General features: G+C 37.5%; 1 protein-coding gene and 1 long non-coding RNA gene across 4 annotated transcripts in view; one reads left to right on the top strand and one right to left on the bottom strand.

Moving 5' to 3' along the window:
- Positions 1–21,501, bottom strand: part of CLYBL (citramalyl-CoA lyase) — a 231,064-nt gene that overhangs the window by 29,005 nt on the left and 180,558 nt on the right. For both annotated transcript variants that reach the window (XM_078853426.1, XM_078853428.1), the window contains exon 4: positions 701–889. In XM_078853426.1, the coding sequence (XP_078709552.1) occupies positions 701–889 (189 nt within the window). The remainder of the gene's footprint in view (positions 1–700; positions 890–21,501) is intronic.
- The window catches only part of LOC140913033 (uncharacterized), a 105,983-nt gene that overhangs the window by 10,868 nt on the left and 73,614 nt on the right, over positions 1–21,501 (top strand). Inside the window, exons 2-4 of one of the 2 annotated variants that reach the window (XR_012159447.2) lie at positions 6,485–6,777; positions 14,864–15,002; positions 16,336–19,457. This is a non-coding gene — a long non-coding RNA (uncharacterized LOC140913033). Of the gene's footprint in view, positions 1–6,484; positions 6,778–14,863; positions 15,003–16,335; positions 19,458–21,501 lie in introns of those variants that run through there. The other variant, XR_013636008.1, reaches the window with a different exon arrangement.

Here is a 21,501-nt window from a genome sequence, read left to right as displayed (position 1 = left end):
AATTAAAACAATTATAGCATAATTAGACCTATTTCAAAGTTTTCTTAAGTAATTTGACATGCCAGCCATTTACATTTCAGGTTTTTATTGGCTGAAAAGTCATTCATGAAACACAAACACACCTGTCAGCAATTAAAAAGGAAGAAATAGAGAACTGTTCAGGAAATAATATCTGTGGTAATTAAAAACACTAGTTAAAAGCTTCCTGTTTGTTCCTCTAGTTGCCCCAAAGAAGTGACCTTTTCCTCCCCCACTCCATTTTTTCATATGTTGCTAATATGTTTTCTCCATCTATAACTTTCCAGGCATGTACATAAAACATATTGGCATAGACAATCTTTTAAGGTATCAGTGAAGGTTCAGAGTTTGGTACAATGGAAAAAGTTAAATTATTATACATTTTCTTCTGTGTTTTGATAATATACTGTAACATCGATATTGATTTTTTTATTGATTGAAGTACTAAGAAAACTAGTTTTCCTTAAAAACTAACGTTGCTATGTATGCTCGGTGTGCAACTCCAGCCTATGCACATTTTAATGGAAATGTTACACCGTTTTCTTAGCCAGACACCAACACTGTCCCATGATAACAGCAACATTCTTCAGAATGCTAGCTCATTGGTCCCAATGGTTCCTCCTAAATTGGCCCAAGGTCTTCAATCAAAAGCTAAGATTATGACAATTTGGTAACTACTCACCCATCTTATTTCCTCAGCATTTTTAACTTTTGGCAGCATCAGGCTTGAAGGAAGAACACTGGACTTCAAAAGGACCTCAAGATCTTGTTCTGCAAGACCACTGGACACTGAATTGATCCTAACACACTTTTCAGTCTGGCCAAACTCAACCTCTTTGAGTGTTTTCACAACTGTCAGCCTTGCTTCTGCCTAGAATATAAATGTTTAAAAAAATTAAGCTTATTTTCTATTGACAGAAAAACCCGCCGAACAGAAAACATGTCAAACTGATGAAAAAAATAGAACCAACAATATAAAAATCTATTTTTTCCACAATATCCATTACTGTTTGCCTTTTGTTAAACCTTTCATAGCCAGTACCTCAGAATTTTAGTTTTAGCACTTTCTTTACAACTAACAGTAAATATCCAATTTTCAGATCTGATTAATAATAGGACTACTACAGTACTTGAAGAAAATATCACATTCATGTTTAAAGGTATTGCAACGTGTCTAACGAACATAGATCCTTAAACTGGCATCTTTTTACACCCATACTTTCCACATAGCCAAAAATGGAATACGAGAATTGCATAAAATAATAATATTTCCAATTAACACCTGTATTCTTCTTATGGATCATAATAAAATCATGGTTATGAGTATATAAGGACTTATATGTATATTTCTTTTGTCTTGCTGTATAATCACCCTTTTTATCCATTAAACTGTATTAATGCTTGCAATTGAATAGACAGCTCAGACATGAAAATAATACCATGTAACCCAAAATAATATGCAGATTTTTCTGGAAACTGTGACTGATAATAAGAAAATACTCCATATTATCAGCAAAAATAAAAATTCCAAACACACATTTTCTAATTGACACACTGCTCACAAAATGGTGAAGGAAGGAAAGTTTATAAATCTGTTGAATACTTGATTTGCATTCAGAATGCTTAAATCCTTTGCTGAAATGAAACACTTCTATTGGCGTCAAGAAAAAAGGGAAGGAGAAAAAAAAGAAAGCACTTGAGCTCACTACTTCCTGCCAATTTCAGTTTCAAAAACAAATTCTTTCAACTTGCCAACAGCCCTTAACAAATTCTCATTGTCAAAATGAACACTTATCAAAAGTAGTTTCATTTGTGAAGAGTTTTTATGGTACTAATAAAACTTTAAAGCTTCTGACTCATGATTGTTTAAAAAAAACAGTTTTAACAATATACAGCCATTTGAGCAGAAATACTTATCTAGAAAACAGGCAAACTCAGAAAAAAATCATCAAAGTTAATAACGAGACTAATACCAATCAGCGAGACAACACATGACAGTAGATTTAAACCAGACGGATACAAATCTCTGCCTGTGAGTAGAGGCAGAAGAAATTTCAAAATGTGGTCCGAGTTAAAGAGTGTGAGGAAACAGTAGCTTCCAGTTGTCAGGTCAGATCAGAATAGGTCTTCAAAACCAGTTTAAGACAGCACTGCAGTGTACTGATTTACAAGGCTTGGACTGCCAATAATTAGGATAAGTTTAGACAGAAGCAAGTGATTACTCTCACCAGTTAAAGTGAAAGAATAATGAAGTTGAAGGTTAATGAAACTTGAATCAAACAGCTTTCAGCTTGGTACTATCATCCACATTTCTCCAAAGATTTTAACATATGCCCATCATCAGCAGGACAGAAAAGGACAATATATACAGACCGAGACACCCCTATGCTATGATACAAGATTACATTCAGAGGTCATTTCATTAAAATATAAATACAATCAGAAATGTTACTGCTATTGTGAATTAATTCTAGCCGCTGCCATTATGAAATTAATGCACAGGTACACACAGTTTATTAAAACATATTCAGCTGAAAGAGAGCTCCAAAAGACACCTATAATTGTTTGTCTTCTTCAAATTGCGTTATGTGATGTCATCACTGGCTAATACAAATCCCACTAAATTCTCACTGTCAGAGCAGCAAGAGTTGGTTTCTTAGCTGGTCTGAAAGTTTTGGGATTTGGTGCAGAGTGATAGTTTAAAAACACATTCTCCAAACCAATTTATGCTCTTGACTAATGTCAGATAAGATTGTCACAGTTTCAGTACATAATGATCCACTTTGCAAAATAAAGATCTTCCAAAACTGTCCACTAAAGAAGCATCCAATTTTAAATGAGGGCATATTACAGGAAAACTATACAATCTGATTATTATTTTTTTCCAAATTACAATAATGAGCAGTAGGCATTCTTGTTAGTTGTTTTTCCGCTCAGGCTGTAAACGCCCATCCCATAAAAAGACAGATCATGTCCTTCTAGGTATATTTCCACACAAAACACTTATTAACAGGCTGTTGCTTTTCGTAATTTACATAAACTAAGTGTGCAGCCCTTTGGTACATATCCCAAAATAACCAATAACATCACTGAATTTATACCAACCAACAAGGATGTTATTTTTTCATATTGTAATAGAGAAATATGTTACAGTTTTGCTAACACAGGCGTGCCATCTGTTGGGTTGAGAACAGATTCACTTTCTTAGAACCATTACATTTTAGTACTGTCTGCTTCAGAGACAGAGATTCCCCAGCAATGAAGAAGATTCTCTCCCTTGATGAAATACATCTGGCCTTCATGGTCTCCAAATCATGATTCAATCATGTACATTTTAATTATGGACCAGACTGATAGGTACCAGCTACCCAGAAGATTCCAGGTATTACAGCCAGTCCCGAACAGGATACCCTATCCCTACTTAAAACAATGGAAAAGCTCCCACTGACTTCAGTAGTGTAGGATTAGGCCCATAGACAGGATTACTACAAAATGTTTCATGGGTAAATAGGGGGGGAAAAAGAAGAAAAAAAAGAGCATAAAACATATGGATGAAAAAGGGAAGAGTTTTTACTGCATCATTATGCATTAAAATAGTCTCTAATATTGTAACATAATATATGCAAAAGCTCAACCTTTTAGTTAAACTACTCTCAATTTTTAATAATAGAGAAAAACTTTTGTACTTGATGCAATAATATACATACATACAGGTTATACATAGGCCCTTGATGCAACAATAAATCTGCTTCCAAAGACTTCACCAATCCCCTACTACAAATGGTCAGACTAGATAAATAAATTTGCTCTGTTCTTTATGTCAGCGCTATACCATAAGATAATTCTCTTCAATGAATGAATGCATAAAAAAGGAGAAAACCTGATCATTTAATAGATTATTCCCTCCCAAGGTAGTCTGAGATTATTGTAGCCCAATTAGTATCTGGATTCCACACTGATTGGGTGTTTTATAAACCAGAGAGAGACAGAAAGATGACTGACACTCCTTCTTGTAAACAATGATATTACTAGAGTATATCAGAGTTATGACTTTCATTTGATAATCCATTCTGTGCATATTTAAATGTAGAGACAGTGGCTAATAAGCACATTATTATATTTGTTCTAATATTTGACTCTCCATAGGGCAGTTTGATTTTTGTTGCCGTGTATTGCTACCAAATTGGGAAGATAAAGGTTTCAGTGATGTAGTACTGCAGATAAATCAACCATCACCAAGACACAGAGACATTGAAATTAAAGAAGGGAATATGCGTGCAGTTGGTTCAATTGGCACCCATTAAAGCTAATAACTAATCATCTTCACAAGTTTCTAGCTCTGAATTATCAAATCTGCAAAGAAAACAACATCCGTCCACTTTTACACTCCAGTGGAAGAGGTGGTCCCTCGCGGCAGGGCTGCACAGTCTCGCCATCTGGAGAATAAATCGAGTGTGAAGTACAGTATAGTTTGGGACCAAGCTCCGTGGCGGCAGCTCAGCAGTTAGTTCATTAGTTCCAAACTTCCAGGGATTAGTGCGGCATCAATTCTACTGTCGGATAGGATAAGACAGACAGAATACGAGATTCAAGGAAGAATGTGACAACTAAGAAGGAGCCCCTTGGGCTTATTTATAAAACTATAAAGTATAAACACACCTAAATAAAACGACTTATATAATAGCATTATCACAGTTTCAGAACATCTGAATTAGTACCCTTTTTTATTTTATGTATTTTAAGTTATATGTCAACGTATAGAAATTTCAGCTTTGAAATGGGAGAAATGTCATGGAACTAAAAACAAAAAAAAAAAACCACCCCAAACCCTGGACACAACATTAATAAAGAAATAATGAAACAAAGATATTTGGATTATGGAAATTTTGGTATTAGGACAACAAGGTGAAGAGTTATATTTTCTATATTCTTTTGAATTTGATAATGTATTCTGCAAGCAAATTTTCCATTATTATAATTGTTAGAGTTGCATCATCTTGGGAGGTTGGGGGAAAAGACATGTATCCATATAAATATGTCTTGTTGTTTGTGAGTTGTATCTCTATTTCACTTCATCTTCCTGGACACCCTCGTCAGTTTTTCTCAAGACCTCCAGCCCTTAATGTAAAGATAGAATATGTATATAAATATAAAATAAAATGAAGAAGAGGTTAAAGTCAAAGAAATACATGAAAATATGTTAAAACTGATGTCTGAGACATTATTCTGTTACCATCTCTTCGTTGTAACGCTTCATACTGAAATGCAAAAATCTGATCTGCTACAATGGCAGACCAGAATGTGTCGTCCTCACGACAGTCATAATAACTTCGTATGTTTCACACAGCAACAGAAAAATTAAACACTATAGTCACAGTTAGAGTTATGTTTTGTGACACTATTGACATGGTTAAAAACATGCAATTATGATTTAACCTTACTTCCCTGTAGTGGTTTGTTCATACAACTTGACATTGCGGAATCTTTTGTTACTTTCATTAGTGCATGCCGCACAAATCTGGATTTTGTCTTTCTCCAGATTTGACTCGCCGAACTGTCCTTGAATATTCATAATAATGAATGTTACTCTGGCAAAATTAGTTTATGTAAATGGAAAATTTGAATTTCTTTACAAGCCATGACTCCTTGACAGAGGTGATAGTTGTATAAAATGAAACATTAGGCCTCTTGGTTTCAGGTTTACAGCAGAGAATGGAGTAGAACAGAAAATCATATTCATTTTCAAGGAAGCAAAGAAAAACATCAATGCAGAACAATTTGTTTATCTGCTGAATGTTTCTGAAAACAGTAGACATAGTTCATAATACCTATTTTCTATTTTGCACCAGTCCAAGATTTGAACAACCTCTGAAAGAATAGATTTGCATTGCCAGGCTTGTAAGAGGAGAAAGGACCTCTACTGTATGTTTTACACAGGAGGTCAGATTAGATGATCACAATGGTCCCTTCTGGCCTTGGAATCTATGAATCTATGCATTTCTAATCTTCCTTTGCAGTTTAGGCAAATAAATATTTAGATAATTACTGATAATACAATACTCTGCCTTCTCTCTTAGATCCTCTTCCCTGAAGCCTTAAAAGCCTTTTTTCTAATCATTTGTTTTTTCAAGCCCTTCCTCTTTTACACTGTCCCTTTCGCTTTTCTGATCGCGATATTCTTCAGAACACAGTGATTCTTCTTACTGTATGCATCTATAGTATCTGACTGTCTTTCTCTCTGCTCTGCTAAGTGTCTTTATATGCTCTCTGTGGTCTATCAACTTGAAAACTGAAGCAAATTATTGAAATAACCAGCATTATGGACTAACTTGTAAAGTTAACTGTGCTTTGCTAGGAAATTTAAAGCCCTTAGGCACACAGCATTTTGTTAAATGGTTTTTCTTTCTAATGATCCAACAATACGCTCTTGAACAGCATTTTTCATACTTTTTTCTTTTTTTAAAAGGACAATATATTTTAAAGCTCTCTATGGCTGATTGGCAGCTGCTTGCTGCCATTTAGCCTCACTGAGCCTCCCCCCCAGTGTGTACATGAGTGGACTCCCTGAAGATACCCAGTGGAATCCACCTGACATCATCAGAGTTGGACAACTTCCATATATGACTGTCAGGAGGTGGCTTGGCTTGAGCCTCCACAAAAGTGAGGGAACCAGAAAATTAGAATCTAAATTCCGCAAGGCCAGCAGCCCAGAACCCAGGGCTTATGAATCCTGATTAAGCTTCATGGATGCTGGACTATGTAAGTTTGCTGAAACTCTGCAGAGCCAGGATAGCTGCTGATGAGAGAACTACTGCAAGTGATTTAAATATTTTTACAAATTGTGTGTAAAATAGTTTTTCAGACTTTTATATATTTCATATAATCAAAGCAATGTGGCCTTTTAACTAGAGATCACTATGATGAGGTGTATACAAACATGCCAGTAGTCTTAAGACGTAGCCTAAATCTCTCTTTATGTGTAATAATAACAATACTTTGCTCTCATATAGCACTTTTTGTGTGTGTGCACATTGTATATATTTTGGTTTATGCATTTAGACTGTGTGTACCAACAGTATTGACCAGTTTTGTAATAAACTTCTATGTACGATAGGTCCAATAAGCTAGAATAGCCTCCTCGTTCATGGACTAGATTCTATATGCCAACTTTTATAAACACTTATGAAAGAGATGTAAACAACCTTTCAATTAAAACAAATCAAACTAACACTAATTTCAGGTGGCTGCAAGATGTACTCTCTTTACTTTTTTTCCAGCTTTCTGAGGATGCTTTTCACTGTGTGACAGATTAGCATCACAAATGAAAATTCTTTACAAGCATTAGTGTTAATTAGTCTTCCTGGACAGTATGAATGAGCTGCTGCATGATGGAATGATGCAACAAAAAATTCTCTCTGATGTAATCAATAATGAAACATGGCAACATGTTTATTTACAGTGACACAGGAACTCAACCATATGTCCTCATGAATTATTTTTATTTAAAAAATATTGCCTTGGTATAATATATAACAAGTTAAAAATGAAAATGTTTACAACTAGGCTTTTTAAAATCAGTTACTGTGAATTAAAAATGCATTTTTTGTTGTTGACACTGTTAATAAATATATCAGAGTACTTGGCACTCTAGCTAAATTAAATGTTAGCAAGAGAAAAGTGACTTGCTCCATGAGCTGGTTGTTGATGCAATTATTTTAAGTGAAGGACAGATCAACTGTCTCAAAGACCAGGGAAGGATTATGTTCTAAACAGCCATTTAGTCATCTCTTCCATTATTTTAATAAAATGTTCAAAACCAAAAAGAAATAATAAATATAGGCAAATGAGGAAAACACAGTGTGAAGGAAATAATTAAAGGCCAATAAAATACTAGATGGAAGGGGAAATACAGCAACTGGGAAACTAGAATTATACGACGCATCTGTTACAAAAAAAGGTAGATGCTTCCGTGATTCTCCTCAAACCGTAAGCAGAGAACACAGACGGTCAAAGTCCTTATCCCTGTTTATTCAGCAATAGCCAGCCCATCAGCGCTAACAAGTGCTGCAGAACCCTCTGTCGACCAGACTAACCGATGCTGAGGAAGAGTCGGCCTGCTGCAGAAGCGACGGGAGGAGGGAACCTGCACCCATTCTGCAGGCTGGAGCCATGGAGCTGATCAGTGGTGGGGAAACCCAAGTGATGGGCATCCTGAATGCCCAAACAGTCCATCATTCATCCCAGACCTGTTCTCTCTCTCTCTGCTGGGGCTGCAGTGATTACTACCGCCCTAGGGCCACAGTATCCCCTTGTGCAAGGGTGAGAGAGAATCAGGATGGGATGCTATCCTCTTGAAATCCCAAGAACAGATCATACCCTGCAGGGGATGATTTCAGAGACGTTTGCTTGGGGTTGGGAAAATCTACTTCTTGTAGGTTCCTAACTCTCTAGCTGACAGTTCAGTTTGGGGTATTTCAGGAGAGATTGTGGATACCTAGTATCTTGCCTTTGAGCTATTATTTTGCTCTTGATCTGTGTGTCACACATGGTGGACATAATATCTGGTAAAAACTGGGCTCAGCCCTGGTCCAATATAATGCTTTCTTGCCAAAAGCACTAGCTGAAATATTCCACACAACACCTAGCTTTAGACAAAATGTCAGCATGCTTCCGCCTGTGTTTGATTTGTCCACCATCCTTATGTAATTTCCATAACTGTTTAGTTTACTATCTTTAAAATTCTTGAATGTAAAGAAACCATTGTATAGATGCATGTTCTCTGATTACAATTTCCTCTCATACACGAAAATGGTCAATAGCTTTAATAGTTGCCAAAAAACTATTCCAGGTGGCACAAACATTTCTCTCTGCAGCTGTATTAAGCCTGGCTGTATTAACCCACTACTTTTCCCATTCCTTCTCTTTCTTGAAACAAAACTACCACTAATGTATAAATACTTAAATCTGTCTCTATCAAGTAAGGTGTTTTGAAACAAAGTGAAGCCAACACTTGGACCAGTCACATGTGCTTTTCTGAACTCTACAAATGCTGATTCACACTTCTGTGAACAACCAACCAGTTTTCCTTACTCTATTAATTTATGCAATGGTTTTTCTATATTGGCAAACTGTGTAATGACAATTAATAACAGGAGCAGAGCCCTATAAAACTCCTTACATCTGAGTGTTTAGGGAGGCAGTCAGCTCTGAATTGCCTCTATTGTTATTTTTAATCAGAGGACATATTTTTCTTCCTGATAAGTGGCCAAGGGAAATCACATCTGTCTCAAACTGTTCCTATTTTCTTGGTTTAATTTCAAATTCACATTTGTAAGTTTATCACTGTCAATCTGTAAATGTGTGAGTCTTGTTCAAAGAATTTAGCAAACACCAACAGGTCTTTTGGATATAATAGGCTGACAGAGGCTTACTATGCAGTACTCCCTGCAAGAGTACTGTTCAAAAGCAGAAGGAATGTTGTACAATCTAGAACAGGATTTTCATTGTATGGCCAACATTTTAATACAGAGATTTTCTCATGGACCACTCGCTCTCCTTTTTGTGATCACATAATTCACCTGAATTTCCTTTCACAGTCTCATAACATCCTTGTGACAACTACAGTAATTGCTTACATGGAAGAGTAATATTAGGAAAGTATTTAACATAATTTTAGTTGTCTTAATTCAGTTTAGAATCTTGAAATAAGTAGAAGCCAGTACCATGTGACCAGCCAGCTCTCCACTGACCATAGTGTGGGAAACTGATCTAGAGAGCATTACTTTAAACTGCTTAGCCTTTCTCTTACTTCAAAAGAAGACCTCTCTCTGCCTGATGGATCTACTTCTCTGTTAATAGTTACTTTAATGAAGATTCAGGGCCAGATTCAGACTGAGCTGGATTCTACCTCAGTAATCCAGGGCTCCATATGGTGGAAAATCCACTTGGAGAGGGGTTGTGGTGATGCAAGGAATCCACAAGTTCCATTTGCTATGAGCCAGTGCATCCGAAACATTAGGTTTAGCACATCCTCTGGGCAGCCTCTGCTGACAGGGCTCCTACAGACTTCCACTGACAACTTAAAATTGCTCTCCCCTCACAGAACCTCTGAATGGAGGGACTACAGGGCCAGTGCCATCCACCCTTCACTGTCATGAACATCTCGGGGGTGCAGCAAACTGCATCTCCCTAAACAAGCAGTGACAATCTGAGCCTCTAGTGTGTAAAACAAAATTAATCCTATCGTTCACCATTCATGGCAAAGGGTAAGAATCTCTCATTACAATTTCATTTGGTTTTCTATACGCCAAACAAAATCTGATGATGCAATCTCTTTCCCTGCCTAGAACTATAAGCAAAGCCTAAGAACCGATTGAAAGCCTTCTCCTATAAGAGACTGGCAGCTGATGAGGTGACTGCTTGATAGGACAACTCTCCCCAGTGCCAATTTTGTGTGTTGTATATTAGCAGGGCAGAATTACATACATCTTATGGACTAGGAGGTAACAAATTTTGATTGTTTATCTGACAGTTTTTCAAAACTTTCTGCTGGTCCTCATTTAAATATTCCTCTCTGCACTGGAATAAATCCAGTAAATTCTTTGAGCTTTACTTCATCCCTTTTTTCCTCAGGAATTATCTTAACTGTGAATTTCCTTTTGATGGAATCTATTTTTTAAATTATTACATTGTTTTACAGGGCATTAGTTACTATAGCATCTGGACATACTTTACATGGCTTAAAGATAGGTTTATGTACCTGTCCTAGTAAATGAAGTAGATAAACTATTGTTCTCAATTTACATCCCACAGTTGTAAGTCACAGTAGAATGAGATACCTGGCCAGTCATTTAAGTACCTGAGATTTCAGATTTAATGCAAAAATGTGTGTTTTGAATATGTTTGTAAAAGCAGCCAGGTTCAGAGTTAAATGTAGATGAGAGTGAATTCCAGAAGTATGATCTTACTACTAAGAAAGCCCAGCTTCTGGTTTCACCAGAGTGAACCCATTAGAGTCACTTCAGATTCTCTTACAGTTGTTACCATCATTAGAATTCTTGCTTGTTTCAACTTTAGCAGCTAGAATCACTAATCACTAGGAGTCTGTGTTTCAAAACAGGCCTCCCCAGCTACTATTTTTCCTTTGCTGGAAAGTTACTTAAGCATACACAGTACTTAGAAGATGCTTTTGGCCCCAGGAGTAGGACAACTAGCTAAACTGCTGATTAGTTACTTATACAATTTTTGTATCATCTGTATCACTCCTTTCATGGGAATTTCCCGGGACTGAATTTGCAGAACCTTTTACTGGCATTTGCAGAACCTTATACTGGCGGTGTTAGATACATTGAAATCCCAAAATATATTAATTTCATTTATTGTATCAGTCCCTCACACCTCAGACTCAAATTTCACAGGTTCAGCTTTTAAGCTATATTTTCCTCCATTTATGGGCTGGTGCTTCTTTGCAAATCAGTGTCAATAAGAGACTAATGTCACCAATCAATTTTGGATTCTAACATTTGTAGCAAATCTGTGCTAATAAATCTTAGGACTCATCTATATAGAAGTTTTGTATGTATTTAAATATATTGGTTTAGAAGCCAGAATAGTTAAATCAGTACAATCCCCTAGTGTGGTTACAGTTATACTGTTAGGAGTTGCTTATAGCAATATAGTTTATTCTTGTAAATTTATATGAGCACCTTTATATAAAGAACTTTTTACACTCTATAGGGTTGCTTCAATTTAATTATATTGGTTTTAAACCAATTTAGGTAAAACAGGTACAAAAACTGCAGACCAGTTCTTAAATTCAAGTCAGTGTTCACAAGTCTGGCATAATTCATATTTTCAGTTTCAAACTCCCTTTATTGTTGTTTAATCACCTAGATTTAAACAAAAATTATAGGACTAGCCATACCAGCTAACTAAAGATCTGCCCCTCTGACTTGATTTTAACTTGTTCCTTGAACTTGGGGAAGGGTTGCCAATAGACACCTGTAAGATCTGTCCTGATTTTCCTTAAATGCATCAGCATGCTTTCCTTTTATGACAACCAGTATTGCTGTACTAGCATTTGACAGGATTGCCCTTTATTGCAGAACTGATATTGTATTTTATTTTGCAAACTGCATGTGACATTTTTTCCAAACTTCTCAGATATTTCCTGCATCTAATTAGAGTCCCTTTTCTCATCACGAGTATTAGATTCAGAATTATACTAATAAGATTCAGGAGATTTTCCTTCCACTTTCCTCAGAAGTGGTTGTTTTTACCTCTGTCCTGCTGTATAATTCTAGTTCTGTAGTAAGCTGCACAGTCTCACAAAGTTCCTCTGCCTCCATTTGTCAATTTTAATTTGTAGTCCTCCTCCAGTTGGGCACCAATATATCGGCCCATTGCTAGTCCATCCCAGGTAGATGCTCTGGTATGTAGTTATGCTGTCAGCTACATCAATCTGTACAGGTTCTCTGATAGCTCAGGTGAACTTCTTTCCTCCTCCTCCTTGCTCTTAGCTGGACTCTGACCAACTGAACCTGATGACTGGCCCTCAGACCATTTTATCAAGGGCTTGCACTAAGTCTGGAGAACTCAGTTTTTTTTCTGTGGATAAAATCTGCAACAGTATCAGACCTAGTCCACTTGTTACCAGATAACTCCTCACCCTCTTCCACCCCCCACCCATTAATTTGGCATGCAATGTTACATTAGGCTCAAACTTTGGAGGAAGACCTCCCCTCAAAGGCAGTAAGTTTCTGCAGCACTTGAGACGGGACAGTCTGGTCTCCCCTCTCTGAGCCCTGCAGAATGCTCTCACATCCAAGGACACTGTGTTACAGCATAGAAAAGCCTTGTAAAATGTGTGCCTTTTGCAAAGTCTCTTTCTTTTCCCATCCCTCGTTCAAATTGTTAACTTCCAAAGCGTTCTGATAACCTAAGAACCTGGCAAATCACTTTGAATAGAATATCTGAAGGACCTCTTGGATAGTTCTCTGTTAGAAAATTTCAGGATGGTCAAAGATTTCTTTCTTTTTTATTTCTTGGAAATGTTAAGGTCTATTATTTTCAAATTAGTGGTCTTGGTCACTGCAGTCAACTTCTTTTTCTTATTTCACTGCTTGTTTGTCTCTTCATGATCTTCAGCTAGCCTCTTTTAATATAATTCTCATTTCCATCTGAGTGATTTGATCTATGCTTTAAGATCATCTTTCATATGTTGCTTATTTGGCTTTATATCTTCTTGACCAGGTTTCACAGCTTTCAATTCTGTGTTGGCAGTTTCTTGGCCAGCTTTCATTTCCCATTGACCAGCTGTAATTTCTGTCTGAATATAAGCTAAGTCCTCCATCTCCGTTCAAATAAAAATCAGTCAACCTTTCCAACTAAAAAATAATTATCATCCACTCAAACACAAGCTTTGTAACAATTTCCAAGTGGTCAGAAATAATAATAAATTATGGTAGTCTATTTTATTTACAGTAAACTGTAGAATAGGATTTGAACATAAATGTATATTAATAAAATGGCACAGCTTTAGTCCATTTATTCACAAAGAGCAATTTTTTCCAAGGAACAAATGCTGTATTTTCTCAGACAGCATATACACACTCCTGTTCCACTCCAGTTTGTTTGTAAGTGCCTATTCTAGTGATAGTTATATAAATGTTAAACAACAATGGCAACAGCACCAAACAGCCACAACGTTTGAGCCCTACTTTCTAGGTGCTGTTTAAATCTATAATGAATGATAGACCCTGCCTCAAAAAGCTTACCATCTATGAATTCTGTGTGTCAAATACTCAGCTCAGCTATTTTGCCTCGGGAGGTTATATGAGTAGTTTATCGCCTTTTTGTCTAGATTTTCTTTATCTAGAGATGGCTTTCACCATCAAAGGAAATCCACTTGAATTTAAGTGGTTTTAGTGAACCTTCCTCTTAAAGACAATGATGTGTTGAGTATTTTCAGGGCTTGTTAGTTAACCCAATTTAACTTTCAGGCAGATATTTTTGTTGAGGGGATTCCTTTCCATTTTATATAGAACTTGTTTTATTCAGTACCTGCCAGTTCTACTTTTTGGTCTCTGGCACCGTATATTCTATGGAAAGAATGCAAACAAAGTATTAGAAATGTCTTGTTTCCATTTTTCTCTTCTGCCTTCTTGACTCCCAAGCATCTCATAATCTTCACATGCTTTAGCTATATTTCTTTCACCAATACTAGACAAACAAGTTATTGAAGTGTTTTTGTTTGTTTTTGCCATTTCCCCCCTCGCCTCCAGTTGACGTTAATAAAGCATTTAACACTCCACCAGGCGGGTTAATTTACTATACTGGTAAATCAGGCTATTTGGAGTGTCTTGAAACACTGACATGTTTTTAGCTTGAATATCAGATGTCTCCATCCCAAAGGAAAGAATTCTTGCCAAAGCTTTGTTTATATCGATGCCAGGTGCAATCTGGCACAACAGTGGTAGTGACACATGAACACTAAACAGTTTGTAAAAATTACGCTTCCAAGTGAAATCTGTATGCCATATACAAGAGCCAGGTAAAAGTCCTACTATTCCACTAGTCTAGTGCAGAAAGTATTCCTTAACAGAAGAGCAAGGTATTAAACTGGCTTCTAGGATCTTTTTACCATTATTGGTGACTTCTGAACTTCAATTTCTTCACTGAAAATTGTTTTTATTTTGCTTCTTTTAGACTTTTCATAGCTGTACTGAGCAGAAATATTGTAAAATATTTTTAAATAATTACTACGCTTATTGCTTTATTTTGTTTATGGAGCTTATGTTTACAACACACAAAAGAAGCATCTCTTTTTCTATCTTATCCCCTGCAGCGACCAATCCTGATTCAGTAGAAATCTGACAAACATACTTAGTGCTGCAGCACTTATGTGCCTTGAAAAAGATTTGCCAGATTGAACTACATCCCAGGTCAAAGATAAGCCTGCACTCATGAAGGTGCTCCACGCTAAGGTAAGGTTTAGGTTACTAATAGGCTGGTTATTAAATTTAAAATTTAGGGTCAGAGTTCCTAGACACAATGGTGGTAAAGGACCATGTGAAATGCAGCCTTTCAGAATAGGTTATTTAACGAACACGGCTTTTGTTTTGTGATTATATTCTAAGTGGGAAATATTGAAAGATTAAGGGCCAGCTGACATAAATCAGCATACAACGGAGCTACAGCAATTTACATGAACTGAGGATCTGGCCCTTAGAAATAAATTACACACTGGAGCAGCACAGAAATTCTTAATTTAATCACAAGAACAAAATTAGGACTAACTTGCTATCACTGTTATTATTTGTATTATAGTAGCACCGGTCCTATAGAGGCTCTAAGCACTGTATAGACATATATAATAAAAGACAGACAGTCCTTCCCTAAAGAGTGACAGAAACAAGTGGAGGGAACAAGTAGAAGAGAATGTTTTAGAAAGACTAGTTGTGTGCACAATCCATAGGTATCATAAGCAAGTAAGTAGCAGTAATATTAGCTTACCCCCGCCTAGCTGTGATCAGCTGGCAGGTTCTGTAGGTATCACAGCAGAAGTGAGTCTTAAAGAGAGATGTGAAGGAAGATAACTAGCAGTTGTATGGAGTTTTTCAAGTCGTTTTCCCTGGGTGTAAGGAGTAGCATGAGATACAGTGCCTTTAAAATATAAAACAATCAATTTAATACTTGAACTCAAACTTAAAAAATCATGAATTTTGAATCAGTGCCTCAGTAGAAATGGAAAGACTCAAATTTGCAGATGGTAAGTTCCTGGCTGAAGTTTGAAGGGTCTATATTATAATGGGAGAAAATATGACTATGTACACTTTCTTCCTTTGTCCATCTGCCACTCTTATGGTCTAGTGTGGGGGTGATTATATTTAAATTTGGACCGTTTGCAGTCTGATTTCTCATTTCTGCAATTATGTTTGTCACCAAAAAAAGTATAAACGGGTTTGAAAAACAACAGCAATCATGGTATTGTGTGACTTACTAAATAATGGAGTCACTGCAAGGCAAGGCAGACTTCCATGGGAAAAATCTACTCACATCTACCACTAGAGTGTATGATGTTGTTTCTAGTGGCTGTGTGTGTGTGTGCGCACACTGGGGAGGAGGGTATATTTACAAAGTTTGTTGGTATTTTCTGGAGTTGAAGATGTAGCAGCAGCCATAAAAGGAGAGCAAAATATAATTACTGCAAATGAGATACTAACACTGATGTTAAATATTTAATGTATTAATATTTAAATGTTATGTAAAGAGCCAACTTATTTCACAACACTCCATTGTTATCCCTTCTTCATACAGGAAAATTATATGCTAGTGATTGTGTTTGCCAGAGTTTTCTTCTCCCTCATCATCCTACAGCAAAAATGTCTGACAAACCGTGGTAACTACCAGGAAACAATGAGGCAAAATGAAGTGCCAGTCATAGCCAGAATGAAGACCCAGCTTGTATACTTCTTCCTCAGTCCATATTCACCCTCAGTAAAAATTATGTATGTACATAAAAACCCACATACAGACATACCATTGACCTCCCACGTAAACAAACTATGGCTAGTATTTTCTTCTGGTCAAACCTCACCTCATTGTCTACTGTAAAAAAGTAAAACATCCCGTCCCCAAAAAGAGAATGTGAACTTACCATAACCAGCAGCTTATAGCACTCTGGTTGGAAAGTGTCCAGTGGCAGTCTCTGTTTCAAGAGGAAACCTTTCCCCCTACTCCAGGGGCATGGAGTGTGGTTCTACTGCATAGAGTGGGGGGCTGACTTTGGGAAACCAATGCAGGTGGCCAGCACCCCGTATGCAATGGCGTATAGCTGTATGAGGGCTCCCTATCTGCCAGCATGTCAGGTTTCCTTGGGGATAAGGGTCAAGTCAAGAGAGGAGCATATCTATGAATACACTGTTCATGCCCCTCCTGGTGGAGTGCACAGACTACTTTATCTGAGCAGGTCTGTCATACCAGGACTAAAAGTGGAGAAAGTGAAGATCTCCATGGACCAGGGTGGGAGAGGGACATTAATGAGGGGCATGGATGGATGCAGCTGCCCTCCTACATTCCCGCTCTCTCTCCTTTGCTGCACCCCATCCCTTCTCATCCACCTCCCCCACACAGTGTTAAACTCCAACCGGGCTGGTTAAACTCCAGGAGCAGGGGAGTGAGCAGGGATGTGTGCGGGTGAGATCTGGGTTGATATCATCAGGATTGTGTAGTGGGAGTGGCAAGTGGGCTCTGTCCCAATGTGTCAAGCCACCAGCAATTGATGGGCTCCTTCAGCCTCCACTTTCTGACACACCTGGGGTTATAGCATCATAAGGAGACTTTGATGATCCTATGGCTCTGTACCCAAAAACTCAGCTCCGCTGATACTGCTGTCTCAGTGCAAGAGGGATTCAAGGCATCAGTGCTGAAGAAGTGCTTCAAGTGCTGATGCTGGGTGCAGAGGGCGAGGACTGTTCCCCACTGAAGGCTCAAGAAGGAGCTCTGGGGTCTTCCACACCAGACCTCTCACCCCAGCATGCAACTATTTCCTCAGATCCCCTCTACACCCCCATTCAATGGCCCTGCCTCTCCAACGCTCCACTCACCCTACGTGAGTCCTGAAAACCCAGGCTTCCCTTGATACACGGCCCTCACTTCTCTTGGCTCTCAACAGGGCTGCTGCATGGTGCCCCAAGGAGCCAAGGCAGCAGCACTGAACTTTGCTTTTCCTTCCTCCTGATCCCTGCGTGCTCCCCCCAGGCCCTCCATACGGTCTCAAAGACCCCTTTGTCCTCAACAATCCTCCAGTTCCCTGCCCCCGTACTCCTTAGTGCCCAGGCTGTTTCCCAGGGAGCCAGTCTAGCAGCACTGAAGGGTAGAAGCAGCTAGCCGAACCTGTCAGTTAGCTCAGCTTTTCCATGTAGAAAGGGAAAGTAACAGTTCTTATGTATACATTTTAAGAGGGGCCTAAGTGTGAGATGTTATGGGAATGAATGTGCATGGGTGCTTTTAGGGGTTGTGATTCTTTAACTAGAGGAGTCTGAAAAACATTATAATTTGAGGGGAAATTTAAAAGGGGCTCATTTTTAAAATGTCATTCTGTCAGAGTTGGAAAATATTTAAGCAAAAAATAAATTAAAAAAAAACAACAGAAAATTCAACTGGCCCATAAGAAAGAGTGACTTATTGGAGACTAAACTCAACTAATAAAGTATGACAGCATGGGATTTTAGTTCTGTATATCTGCACTGCATCTGGGAGTGAGCCTTCTAGCCTGGACTAATAGACTTGTGGTAGTGGGGCTCACACTAGCTTGAGACATTGCGACTTGGACTGGACCTTGGGCTCTCAAACCTAGATATGAGGGTCATAATAAAGTAATGACCCTCAGTATCACCTCCTTTCCTTATATCTTTTACTTTTCTTTTGTTTTTCCTTCTAAATTTAGATTCTGTTATACTTGGTGGGTCATATTTAACTTTCATAGAAATGTTCTCAGTCCAATATAGCACGTAGCTGGATAGTGCAGTATAAATTCCTCTTCTCTATTCATGTGCAACCCAGGTTTACATGATACGTGCAGGACTATAGTTTTTTTTTAGCTATGTGTTTTAAAATATATAAAAATGAATATCACTTTTAGATGAAGAAGATATAAAGGTCTGTGCAATATGTGCCAGAATTCTGAGGATCAGATTCTGCAGTTAAAATTGTAGTGTAAAAATATATCCACTGAATCACCACTGCCTTGCACCTTATTTCTCATTTACACTTGCGCAAAGTCGGTTTAAATTCTACTATTCTGATTTGACAGCATTTCACACCCACTTTGCACTCACTGTGCACAGGTGTAAATTACTATACAAGGTGCAAGACAGTGGAGAATGAGGCTTATAGATATAATGATCTAGAATGATGTAATACTTATTTTCAGCTGAATTGTGATATTTATCTTAACTAATAAGCATACACAAATTAGCTCTAATTTGCATGATGTGTTAATTATTTTACTCACGATATTGGCTAATGTCATGTTCAGATTTCATGGTAATACGTCTATGCCTACTATTAAGAAGCAAATTCAGCAATGAGTTGAAAATAGCTGAGCTACTGAAATGTCTTTCAAAATCTGTCTTTAATGAGAAAATAAGGAAGAAAAATATATCCAGTTAGGAAGTAATTATGGACAACATTTTCAAGCCTTGTTGCTTAAATTGAGGCTCCTAAATCCATGTTTAGGCACCTAAATAAAAGTGGTTTGATTTTCAGAAGGACTGAACAACTGCAGCCCTTAGCAATGGAGCCTTTGCATTAGAGACAGGCAATTTCTGTCAACTAAGTATCTTGTGACTTGTCTACATGGTGCTGCTATGGGGGCGTGAATCGTAGAGTGCTCTAATGTATTGCACTCTAACTGCCCCATGTAGAACCTGATGGTGCAAATTAAAAGGTAGTTACTTCATGTTAACATAGTCCTGTTTGAAACGGGACTACATCAACATGAACCAGATATCTTTTAGTTTTCACCAGCAAGGGTTTACATGGAGCTGTTAGAGCACAATATGTTAGACCACACTACAGTTTCCCACCTCCCTGGATAGTCTGGAATGTGGTGCCGTTTAGACAAACCTTACTTGAGACTTCTATTTACCTGATTACCTAGAGATTCTGCATCTACAGGTTCTAATCCTAGCAGACTTGATTCAGCCCTTCCTTCTTCCAAGGAAGATATATTGTGTTCCATGGACTCTTCTGTATATGTAATCATTTGAACAAACCCTAGTGGTGAAGTTCCATTTCCACAGCATGGTTTCAAAGACCCCATGGCACTTATTGAACAAATAAGAGTATGCCCCAATATTTGTGGCCAAAATGTTCTCCACCGCATCACGGTAGTAAAATGTCTTGTGCACCAAGTATCTTCCTAGCTAGTAGCTCCCACCACATACAGAATCCAAAATCCTTTCTTACTGTGGAGAATCTCAACATTTATCATCATAAGAAAATTATGCTAACAATAGTGGATCTTCAGAATAAAGCTGAATATCATGTTAGACTAATATTTTTGATGAGCTGAACATACGAAGGATATTTCATGCTCTACTGCTTACTGATTAAGAACTATTTATTTATTTAAACTTATTTTAAATACTTCCAAAGCTCTGAATGGATGCATTTTAAATAAGTCAAAACAAACAAAATCAATAAAATTCCTGAATAAACTTACTCTGAAAAAAGAAAAGGAGTACTTGTGGCACCTTAGAGACGAACAAATTTCTAACTAAGGTGCCACAAGTACTCCTTTTCTTTTTGCGAATACAGACTAACACGGCTGCTACTCTGAAACCTGTCATTACTCTGAAGAGACACTCTGTACAGACTGCACTGTGAGGCTTCATGATTATTGTTATTCAATGACTTCCAGATCAAATTTTCTCCATTTACAAGAAAGAAAATTTTCTTCTAACTGCCAGCACTGCAAACCTGGGATTCCAGCAAACACAAGCTATGTTCTTTCTGGTTTGAATTACTGGCATCACCAGTAATATAGATACCACAGACCAAGTTCAAATTCTCTTCAAATTCTGACGTTGGTTATGCATGGGCAAATCCATGATCTCTTATAGGGTTGTTAAAAAAAAAAAAAGGAGTACTTGTGGCACCTTAGAAAGTAACAAATTTATTTGAGCATAAGCTTTCGTGAGCTACAGCTCACCTCATCGGATTGTGCAGCAGGTGTAACCAGAAGCAGAATTTGGCCATATTACTGAAAATTAGTTAAAAATTCGATTGATGATGGATGAGCCGTAACAGAATCCAGCTCTCTCTCTCACTCAGAGGTGAACTCGTACTGCAGGGCTAACAGGAGTAAAAAGTAATAAAAATTATTTTTGTCATTCTGGAGAACAGATCTGCTTTTGAATACACAGAAGGACCAGATCTACTGAGTAAAAAGGTTACAGAATCAGACTTGGTATCTGCAGTGTGAACCCCTTCCACTCCCAAGCCCTCAGGCACTGATCTGAGATGAAAAGATTGACAGGACACTGGAGTTGACAATCAGCACTCCCAATTTATAGAATAGTAATCATATATTCTTACAATATCAAGCTATTGCAAAATGGAATTAGGATAGAAAAATGGGTATGTGGTTGGAATGACAATTTTAGCAATTGCACGCTGTAAGAAATTTTAAGCCTTCAAGACTTCCTTGTTTATTTGATTCCAGATCTCTGTTTTAATTAAAATTAATTTTGAAGGGGAAAACAGGACTTGAAGTTGTCTTGGATAGCAAAACTGTCACGTGGACCATAAACAAAAATAAATGACAAAACACTTATAAACGGCAAAATAGTGAGAGAAGTGCCTATTGTGTTCCAGTAGGCATCTATGTTTGTTCTTATTTACATCTTCACTAATTGATCTGGAAGAGGAAGTAAACAGCATGTTACTGAAACTCACAAATTACATTAAAATATGATG

This window comes from Lepidochelys kempii, chromosome 1 (genome assembly GCF_965140285.1).
Source record: "Lepidochelys kempii isolate rLepKem1 chromosome 1, rLepKem1.hap1, whole genome shotgun sequence".
Lineage (NCBI taxonomy): Eukaryota > Metazoa > Chordata > Testudines > Cheloniidae > Lepidochelys > Lepidochelys kempii.
This window is presented reverse-complemented; position numbering and strand designations above follow the sequence as displayed.